General features: G+C 46.2%; 1 protein-coding gene across 1 annotated transcript in view; it reads left to right on the forward strand.

Annotated features, from left to right (window-relative positions):
* Positions 1–11,395, forward strand: part of LOC108801852 (zinc finger protein 850-like) — a 50,792-nt gene that overhangs the window by 16,224 nt on the left and 23,173 nt on the right. Inside the window, exons 3-4 of the mRNA XM_018573766.1 lie at positions 4,721–5,285; positions 10,406–10,773. Coding sequence (XP_018429268.1) covers positions 4,721–5,285; positions 10,406–10,773 — 933 coding nt within the window. The remainder of the gene's footprint in view (positions 1–4,720; positions 5,286–10,405; positions 10,774–11,395) is intronic.

An 11,395-nucleotide genomic window follows, 5' to 3' on the forward strand; every position in this document is an offset into this window, starting at 1 on the left:
TATATATATATATATAAATGTATAATATTGTATTTTATAAATAATAAAACACGTTGAAATTATTGGTATTTTTTTATTCCATTTTTTCTTTATTGTCTGGATCATAACCGAGACATAATCTGTGCAGTTGAAATAGATGACCGGTGGACAGAAGGATAAAACATAACATGGACTGCAGTGTACAGAATCTCCACAAGGCGGAGATCTCGCTTATTGTCAGTGGAACGCAAAGATAGGACGTGATGTAATGTGGAGGCAGGAAGTGATGTAATGTGTAGACAGGAAGTGATATCACATATCAAGGGACGTTCTGGGTGAGTTGAGAGGAAGTAGAGAGGAGACATTGCTGGAACTGGCAGGTAACAAGATATTATTTGATATATGTCAGGAGGCTTCTGGGTAGTTTGTAGCGATGATTGTAACTTCAGCTCTTAAAACAGCGTTATAAGGTACGGAGTATAATACCCGGTGAGCCAATAACACCCAGCGGCTCTCTTCATGAGACATCACCCATCACAGAGCCTCCACCTTCCTGCCTGACCACAGAGGAGAACAGAGCCAAGAAGATTCTAGAAGTCACCCAGAAGATCATCGAGCTGCTGACGGGAAAGGTGAGCGGTGCCGGGAATTCTGGGACATGATCCAGGAACAGACAAGGGATGTGTCTGGGTGGTGACTGTATCATTGTGTGTGTCAGGTTCCTATAAGGTGTCAGGATGTCTCTGTCTATCTCTCCATGGAGGAGTGGGAGTATCTAGAAGGACACCGGGATCTCTACAAGGACGTGGTGATGGAGAATGAGCCGCCCCTCACATCACCGGGTAAGAGGAGAGAGCAGTACGGAGGCTCCACCTAGATCCCCCATCATCTGATACACACATAGAAACAATGTATTCAGTCAGTGTGTGTGTTTCCTACAGATGGATCCAGTAAGAGGAACCCACCAGAGAGATGTCCCCGTCCTCTGTATTCCCGGGATTCCACACAGGAAGATCTCACCGTCCCTCACCATGATCAGGTAGGTGGATGGGACCCAAAAAGTAATCTAGACACTATGAGAATTATCCTCTTCTGTGTAGTCTCGGGATACTGTTACATTTTTTTTTTATATCATACTCTTGGTTCAGCATGAAGAACAGATGTATATACAAGTTGAGGTTAAAGAGGAAGAAGAAGTGACATCTTTGATGGTTCATCAGCAGTCTACGGAAGAAGTTGGGATGATGGCAAAAGTCAAACAAGAGGAACCTTCTATAGCTATCGGCACAGGTAATGTAATGATTACTAAATACAGAAACTGGTTAGGTATATGGATCGATGATTGAGGATATGTAGACCTTCACCTCATCTGGTAGCATGATCTTTACAAGGACGTCGTGATGGAGAATGAGCCGCCCCTCACATCACCGGGTAAGAGGAGAGAGCAGTACGGAGGGTCCACCTAGATCCCCCATCATCTGATACACACATAGAAACAATGTATTCAGTCAGTGTGTGTGTTTCCTACAGATAGATCCAGTAAGAAGAACCCACCAGAGAGATGTCCTCGTCCTCTGTATTCCCAGGATTCCACACAGGAACATCAGGAGATCCCTCACCATGATCAGGTAGGTGGGACTGAGAATGTGGACCTTAAAAATAAATGCAATGTTGATCCTTTTTTTATAATTCTCATCTTTGGGGTTTTTTAGGGTGAAGAACTGAAAGACATCAAAGTTGGGGTTAAAGAAGAAGAAGAGACGTTGGTGAGTGGAGCTCAGCAGTCTATGGAGGAGGGGGAGATGATGGTGATGAAGAGTAAACAGGAGGAATCTTCTCTACGTTTGGACACAAGTAAGTCATAAACACTAAAACAGAAACAGAAGTAAAATGAAAATGAGAACTTTGGGTATAAGGTCCTCCTTGATTGGACTTGATGGACTTGTGTCTTTTTTTTTCTACTTTAACTAACTATGTAGCTGTGAACAATTCACGTATCCATTGCATTGACTCTAAAGCAGCTGTTGAACAAAAGAAAGGCCGAAAAATCCCGGGAACAACATTCATCCATTTTTAAATTTAAAGGAGAACTATGAGGTGAGTGCTTTTCACTCTCCTCATAGTTCTAGCCGACCTGTGACAATGAAACTGTCACAGGTCGGCTCAGTAGATCGGGAGGTGAGCGAACACATACCGGCGTTCGCTCACCTCTCGATCCTGTCACATCTCTCTGCCATGACAGGGGGAGGGGCTGGATTCCCCCCTCCCCGCTCCGATCCTCCAGCGCTGACTGGCGGAACGGGAGGGGGCGCGCACTGCTGGCTCTGCCTCTAGATAGGCAGTGCCAGCTGTCACTCAAGCAGCTGGGCGGATCCAGACATAATTGTCGGGATCCGCTTTGGCTGCGGCGTCTCAGTATACCGCGAGCTGTAGCTCCCTATATACTGAGCTTAGGGTGACGGGAGGACGCTAGTTTGTGTCCTCCCGTTACCCTAAGGAGAACTACGGGGGAAAGCCCTCACCCCATAGTTCTCCTTTTAATATTGGCAGCCGTGTGTGTGTGTATGTGTATGTGTATATGTATGTGTGTGTGTATGTATATATATATATCTTGTGGCATGTTTCCACTCTCTGACCACCTCCTAAAGAAAGTCCACTGTCTATGACCATCTACTGTGGTATGTCTCTGACCATTTACTGTAGCATGGCCCCATTCTCTGACCATCTCCTATAGAATGTCCACGGTCTCTGACCATCTTCTGTAGTATATCTACTATCTTTGACCATCTATCATTGTATGCCCACCCTCTCCGACCTTCTACTATAGTATGCCCATGGTCTCTGACCATCTACCAGGGATGTACCGGTATTTTGCTTTCTGTACTTGCCGATACCGGGTACCAATGCGGGTGCTTCTGCTGGCATGGAGCCAGCTTCCCGGGCAATCAGCATGGAGGCGGCTTCCTGGCCAATCAGGAACCCAGGAGGTGGATCAACTATCACCACACGGCCCCGCCTCCTCCCTTTTATTTTGTTGACTTGATACATTAGGGGTGTGGTACCTTTTTATTCAGAACCTGATCACGCTTATTTGACTTAATTTTTGTAGTTTGTCCAATGTCTAACTTTTTCATCGTCCTTGAACCTCTAGTGAAGTATGTCCTCAGTCTCTGACCAGCACATGTAGCATGTTGGATCCAAAGTCTTCTCCAGTTTTTTTGGAGCATTACATACACTAAACCAGGGGTGCCCATTAGGTAGACGGTGATCCACCCAGTAGCTCACAAAGCTGATGCTGGTAGATCAGGAATGTAAGTCGGCTCACCATCCCGAGAACCCTCCTACGGTCTGTTTAGCCCCTCCCCCGTCTGCTGCGTATGACACATGAAGGCCGACAGCATGAGAGCAGCGACTTTAGGATGGAGGGCTGAGCACGAATGGAGGAAAAGTACGAGGTCTAACTTCCCGCTGTTCTGTAATATTGCAGAGCAGCGACTTTAGAGAGAGCAAGGAGAGACAGCCAGGGGCGAGAGGAGATACAGCCAGGGGATAGAGGAGAGAGAGAGAGAGAGCGAGGAGAGACAGCCAAGGGAGAGAGGAGAGACAGCCAGAGGAGAGAGAGAGAGAGGAGAGACAGCCAGGAGACAGCGAGGAGACACAGCCACGGGAGAGAGGAGAGACAGTGAGGAGAGACAGTCAAGGGAGAGAGGAGAGACAGTGAGGAGAGAGAGCGAGGAGAGACAGCCAGAGGAGAGAGGAGAGACAGCCAAGGGAGAGAGTGGGGAGAGAGAGCGAGGAGAGACAGCCAGAGGAGAGAGGAGAGACAGTGAGGAGAGACAGACAGGGGAGAGAAGGAGCGCAAGGGAGGTTTTTTTTTCGTTGGTAGATCTCATGAAGCTCGTCATTTGAAAGATCTTAACACATAAACTGCGTGCACCCCTGCCCCAAACAATATGTGCGCCACTTTGTGATATCGGGAGCCCGGCTTGAGGCCACTTTCACCTGATTCCCCTTCACTGCTGCACACCATATGAACAGTCCATCTCTGCTCCTCAGCACGTTGTCTTGGTTCCAAGAAATAAGGTAGAAGGTCCATCACTGTCCTTCACCAGAAGAATGGGGTCAGTGCCGTATTCCGCTGTCCAGCCTAGTCTGCGTGTATTGTGTCCCTTTTCCTAGTTTTGGCGTTATGATTGCACCCATCCCCCTAACATTTGCTTTCCCACAGATGGACACAATGTGCGGAAAAGGAATTCCTCTGAGGAACATCTTCATATATCTCCAGAATACAATGAAGATCATGGCATTGGGGAATATTCTCCAGGAGGGAACACTAACCAGTTGGCAAGATCCTTGAACCACCCAAATGCTGAGGAATCTTCTGATCCAATCCCTACTAGGACTTCAGACTTCCATCTTAGATCTCCGAGTGCGGACAGATCAACAGACTCATCTAATCCCAAGGAGTCTTCTTTAATCCATGAAGGGGTTCACCCAGGCAAGAGTATGTTGTCATGTTCGGTGTGCGGGAAAACTTTCACCTACAACAAGGCACTAATTAGACACCAGAAAAATCACACGGCTGAGCGGCCCTACTCATGTTCAGAGTGTGGAAAATGTTTCCCCCAGAAAGGATACTTTCTTTTACACCAAAGAATTCACACAGGCGAGCGTCCTTATTCATGTTCAGAGTGCGGGAAAAGTTTCCCTCGGAAAGGGGTTCTTATTGAGCACCAAAAAGTTCACACAGGTGAGCGCCCTTTCTCTTGTTTAGAGTGCATGAAAAGTTTTGTTCAGAAAGGAGACCTTGTTAGGCATCAGAGAATTCACACGGGAGAGCGTCCTTATTCATGTTCAGATTGCGGGAAGCGTTTTACTCAGAAAATTGTACTTATTACACACCAGAGAATTCACACGGGTGAATTGCCTTTCTCTTGTTCAGAGTGTGGTAAGCGTTTCTCTAGGAAAGAATACCTTGCTAGTCACCTGAGAGTTCACACAGGTGAGCCTCTTTTCTCATGTTCAGAGTGCGGGAAAGGTTTCAATCAGAAAGGAAAACTTGATAAGCACCAGAAAATTCACACAGGGGAGCGTCCTTTCGGATGTACAGAGTGTGGGAAATGTTTCATTCATAAAGGAGATCTTGTTGTTCACCAGCGAAGACACACGGGCGAGCGTCCCTATTCCTGTTCAGAGTGTGGAAAAAGTTTCCTTCAAAAAGCTGTACTTATTGAACACCAGCGGATTCACACAGGCGAGCGCCCATTCGCTTGTTTAGAGTGTGGGAAATGTTTTGCTAGAAAAGTGTGCCTTGCTGCGCACCGGAAAATTCACACAGGCGAGGGCCTTTTCTCATGTTCAGAGTGCGATAAGTGTTTTAGGTTTAAAGGGAGTCTAAATAGACATCAGAGGACACACACTTGCTGATGCTATTGACAAATGTACGGTGGTACTTAACCCCCTTGAATCTTTCAATTCAGGGGACAATTGTGTGCTAAAAAATTAATTCATAAAGGGATACATCCTAGCAAAAGTACCAGCCCATCGCCAGTGGAAGGAATGCCCCATCATTGGTGTCAGTGGGAGGAATATTGCCCCATCATTGGTGTCAGTGGGAGGAATAGTGCCCCATCATTGGTGTCAGTGGGAGGAATATTGCCCCATCATTGGTGTCAGTGGGGGGAATAGCGCCCCATCATTGGTGTCAGTGGGGGGAATAGTTCCCCGTCATTGGTGTCAGTGGGAGGAATAGTGCCCCATCATTGGTGTCAGTGGGAGGAATAGTTCCCCGTCAGTGGGGGGAATAGTTCCCCGTCATTTTTGTCAGTGGGAGGTTAGTACCCCAATACTATAGGTGGAGTCCAGGGATGACATATGCCTGCTGCAGAAAACTATCTCCCTTCCGTCAACATTGGAGTTCTTCTTTTCATTCTCCACCATATAAAATAATAATCCAGCACGGTGAGGCGGAGCTCCTCATAATAGATTACAGACCCGGGAACCCAAAGACATCACCATACCAAGGAACCTTTGTTACGAGCCTCAGAATATCCGGGGGAGAAGGGGCAGATAGGTCCACATATTGTACAATGGTAGAACTACACGGTGGTGGTAGTACGTAAGTGACCACGCTGGTCATTGGCACAATTCAAGGGCAACAAACGGGCAATGGTGACAATCCATGGACAAATGTTCCAATATCTGGGCAACAAACGGGCAATGGTGACAATCCATGGACAATTGTATCAATATCTGGCCAACAAACGGGCAATGGTGACAATCCATGGACAATTGTATCAATATCTGGGCAACAAACAGGCAATGGTGACAATCCATGGACAAATGTTCCAATATCTGAGCAACAAACGGGCAATGGTGACAATCCATGGACAATTGTATCAATATCTGGCCAACAAACGGGCAATGGTGACAATCCATGGACAATTGTATCAATATCTGGGCAACAAACAGGCAATGGTGACAATCCATGGACAAATGTTCCAATATCTGAGCAACAAACGGGCAATGGTGACAATCCACGGACAATTGTATCAATATCTGGCCAACAAACTGGCAATGGTGACAATCCATGGACAATTGTATCAATATCTGGCCAACAAACGGGCAATGGTGGTGAGATGTAGACACGGAGGATGGAAGAACGTATCCACCGGGGTGTGTTCTGGGAAATTTCTGTACCTACAATTTATCTTCTTATATTTTACATTTCGATTTTGTTTTCTTTCGTTTCACATTTATCAATAATAATAAAACGCTATCGGCGTATCGTTGTTGTTGTTTTTATTATGTTTCTTGTTAATGGTCTGGAAATATAATTTGTGTCGGTAATAACGGATGTCACATAACCGCGAGGCTGCGGACAGAAATGCTGAAACCTAACTGACCCTGCGCTATTTATAATCTCCACAAGGTGGGGGAGCTTGCTTATAGTGCGGAAAACGCTCAGACAGGAAGTGAGGGATGATACAAATAGGAAGTTCCGGGTCAGAGGTGAGTTGGGAGGCAGTAGAGAGGAGACATTGCAGGAACTGGCAGCAGAGGAGGTAAGAAGATATTTTATATTTACACCCGGTAACCCCCTTTAGGTGAGATTTGGTCCCCCCATATTCAATTTGATGCATCTTATGAAGATAGTGAGAAAAACATTAAGAGGAATATAGAGCCATTTATCCAACCGTCCATCCAGAGCCGCCATTTATAGACCGGATACATCCTAAATATAGAGCCATTTATCCAACTGTCCATCCAGAGCCGCCATTTATAGACCGGATACATCCTAAATATAGAGCCATTTATCCAACTGTCCATCCAGAGCCGCCATTTATAGACCGGATACAATCCAGGAAACTATCATTTATCTGCAGAGAGGAGCGACCTGAATAGATCACATGACCACAACACTAGAGATGGAGAACGAGCAAAATCACGTGACTGCGAAGATATTGGACCTCGCCCTGGAGATCATCTACCTGCTGACTGGAGAGGTGAGGAGGATTCTGGGAGGATCACCCAATATTATATATGCAATTCACACACAGACCTAACCGGACAGGTGAGGAGGATTCTGGGAAGTCTGAGGTGATAATTGTTACTTTCTCTTTACGCAGGAACAAAATGTAATCAAAAAAACATTCACTGAATCATTACCACCCAGAAGATGTCTTCACCGGACATCACCCATCACAGGTCCTCCACCTCACCGCCTGAGCACAGAGGTGAACAGAGCCAAGAAGATTCTAGAAGTCACCCAGAAGATCATTAAACTGCTGACGGGAGAGGTGAGTGGCGCCGGGAATTCTGGGACATGATCCAGGAACAGACAAGGGGCGTGTCTGGGTGGTGACTGTATCATTGTGTGTGTCAGGTTCCTATAAGGTGTCAGGATGTCTCTGTCTATTTCTCCATGGAGGAGTGGGAGTATCTAGAAGTAAACCGGGATCTCTACAAGGACGTCGTGATGGAGAATGAGCCGCCCCTCACATCACCGGGTAAGAGGAGAGAGCAGTACGGAGGGTCCACCTAGATCCCCCATCATCTGATACACACATAGAAACAATGTATTCAGTCAGTGTGTGTGTTTCCTACAGATGGATCCAGTAAGAGGAACCCACCAGAGAGATGTCCCCGTCCTCTGTATTCCGGGGATTCCACCCAGGAAGATCTCACCGTCCCTCACCATGATCAGGTAGATGAATAGACCACAAATGTGACTCCATACTCTATGGCAGGGGTAGAAAACCTCCGGCCTTCCAGCTGTGGTGAAACTACAAATCCCATGATGCATCTCTCTTCGGGAGTCGTGGCTGTGAGAATCTTGCAATGCCTCGTGGGATTCGTAGTTCCACCACAGCTGGAGGGCCGAAGGTTTGCTACCCCTGCTCTATGGGATTACACTCTTCTATGTAGTCTCAGCCTATCGGTGATAAGAACGTCTTGATTTTATCTTCCGGTCATTCTTTTGGTTTAGGATGAAGATGAACAGATGTATGTGAAAGTGATCATTAAAGACGAAGAAGAGGAGGTGTGTGTGATGGATTATCAGCAGTCTACGGAAGAGATCAGGATGACGGCAAAACCGGAAGAATCCCTAAATGTCATCACAGGTGAGTAATAATCACTATATATAGAAACTGATCCGATATATCGATGATTGAGGACCTGTAGACCTTCACACAGTCAGGTAAGATGATATCTACAAGGATGTCTCTGTCTATTTCTCCATGGAGGAGTGGGAGTATTTAGAAGGACACCGGGATCTCTACAAGGACGTCGTGATGGAGAATGAGCCGCCCGTCACATCACCGGGTAAGAGGAGAGAGCAGTACGGAGGCTCCGCCTACATCCCCCATCATCTGATACACACATAGAAACAATGTATTCAGCCACCGATCTGACGGCTGGCATCCATCTTCAATAAGAATGTTATTGAAGATGCTCATGATGGATGCAGGGGACTTGGTCATCGTCAGAGTCTCGTCTCCCAATCGATATCCTGGAGCTTTGACCTGTCAGACAAGATCATGTTGGGGCTCATGTTCACCAAAAGAAAATGTCTCTCCATTGTCGGAATTGGAGAGTTCACCAATCAGCCGCTGCTTCTTTCAGAAAGAGGGATCTTCTTTTTCTTATCCTGGATGGTCCCCATATGGGTTCACCAGCTTCTCCTTCCGCCATCTTTAGGTGGCTCAGACAGACCATGATCCAAGTTTATTGTCTCGAGGGTTGGGATATCCTCTACTAGATCTGTGAGTGCTTTTTGGGCTTCTCGAATCAAGCAGATCCTCCCCAGATGTACAAGGCTTCCACCTGGTCTTCTGTTCACATGTTCTACCTGGTGGATGTTGAGGCCTCATCTGATGCCAGCTTCGGGTTTAAGGTCCTTCAGGCATCTCTTTGAGCTTTCATTCAGTCCCCTATTTTGTTTCTTGTTTTCTTAGCATTTGTTTGCTGTGCTGTCCACCCACCCCATGGCTAAATCACTTCCTGTGCCCCTGAATGCATGGAAAAAATATAAAATGGGAATTTGGTACTCACCATAAACAACTTTTCATGGAGTCCATTGAGGGACACAGTCCTACCTCGCTATGTTTTTTTGACCATGCTTTGGATACTGCTTGCTACAGAAGTGAGGAATGCTAGTAGTAGGAGAAGTAAGAGGGGTTATCCTCGGCTGGCCTACTGTTACAGTTGTTTGCCAGTATTTAAAAACTATATATAATATGTGTGGGTACATTTAGTAAGAAAGTATATTACTGCTGTGGAAGAATCACACAGCAGAAATGTAAAAAATGTGTCAGTCATTTATGAACAGAACCTGAAAACTAGCTCAGTCATGAAGGGGTTAATGCTCCTGTAGGTGACAGTATAACCTGAAAGGCTTCCTGTGTCCCTCAATGGACTCCAAAATGAGGATATCACGGTGAGTAAAAATTTACATCATATGTTAAAAGAAGACAGGGGGGAGGAAGGTCCATCTCCATCCTCACACTTCCGATGTTACTCAGTATGGGTTGGGTGTGTTGTTTCCTTTATCGGAGTCACATTGATATCTTTGGTTATGATTACTTCCAATCCCGGGCCGGAGATCTGAGATCCTGTCGTGTTCCTCACCAGCATATATGACTCCTATATACAGACATGAAGACTTCTGATCACATTGATTGACATGTTGCTCTCCAACAGATGGACGCCGTGTGCGGAAAAAGAACAACTCAAGAGATCCATCTAATTCCAAGGAATCTACTTCAAGCCATAAAGAAGATCACACAGGAGAGGGCTCAAGGTCCTCTTTAGAGTGCGGGGAATCGTTCAATAAAACCAGACCAACTGGTGCACACCAGAAAACTCACAAAAGTGAGCGTCCCTATTTATGTGCAGAGTGTGGGAAGCGTTTCTGTGAGAAAAGAAGACTTCTCAGACACCAGAGAATTCACACAGGCGAGCGCCCTTTCTCTTGTTTAGAGTGCGGGAAATATTTTATGCAGAAAGACAACCTTCTAAGACACCAGAGAAGTCACACGGGTGAGCGTCCTTATTCATGCTTGGAGTGCGGGAAAAGTTTCATACATAAAACCCACCTTCTAGAGCACGAAAGAATTCACACAGGTGAGCGTCCTTTCGATTGTTCAAAGTGTGGGAAGTGTTTTACTCAGAGAGGACAACTTATTAGACACCTGAGAATTCACACAGGTGAGCGTCCTTATGCCTGTTTAGATTGTGGGAAAGGTTTTACTCAGAAAGGGCAACTTGTTAGACACCAGATTAGTCACACAGGTGAGCGTCCTTTCTCGTGTTTACAGTGTGGGAAATGTTTCACTCAGAGAGGGGACCTTAATAGACACCAAAAAGTTCACAAATAAACTTTTATGAATTTATGAGCCTAAGATTTTCTAGGGGAGAGGGTGCTGATAAATGCAAGTGATATATGATGCACATCAAGGTCTGTTAGGAACTGTCAGATAATATAGTGTGGATGGTGGGAGGAGAGCTGTCAGAGAATGTAGTGTGGATGGTGGGGGAGAGCTGTCAGAGAATGTAGTGTGGATGGTGGAGGAGAGCTGTCAGAGAATGTAGTGTGGATGGTGGGAGGAGAGCTGTCAGAGAATGTAGTGTGGATGGTGGGGGGAGAGCTGTCAGAGAATGTAGTGTGGATGGTGGAGGAGAGATATCAGAGAATGTAGTGTGGATGGTGGGAGGAGAGCTGTCAGAGAATGTAGTGTGGATGGTGGAGGAGAGATGTCAGAGAATGTAGTGTGGATGGTGGGGGAGAGCTGTCAGAGAATGTAGTGTGGATGGTGGGAGGAGAGCTGTCAGAGAATGTAGTGTGGATGGTGGGGGAGAGCTGTCAGAGAATGTAGTGTGGATGGTGGAGGAGAGCTGTCAGAGAATGTAGTGT

Source organism: Nanorana parkeri, unplaced genomic scaffold (genome assembly GCF_000935625.1).
Source record: "Nanorana parkeri isolate BGI_ZX_2015 unplaced genomic scaffold, ASM93562v1 scaffold2529, whole genome shotgun sequence".
In the NCBI taxonomy this organism is placed as follows: Eukaryota; Metazoa; Chordata; class Amphibia; order Anura; family Dicroglossidae; genus Nanorana; species Nanorana parkeri.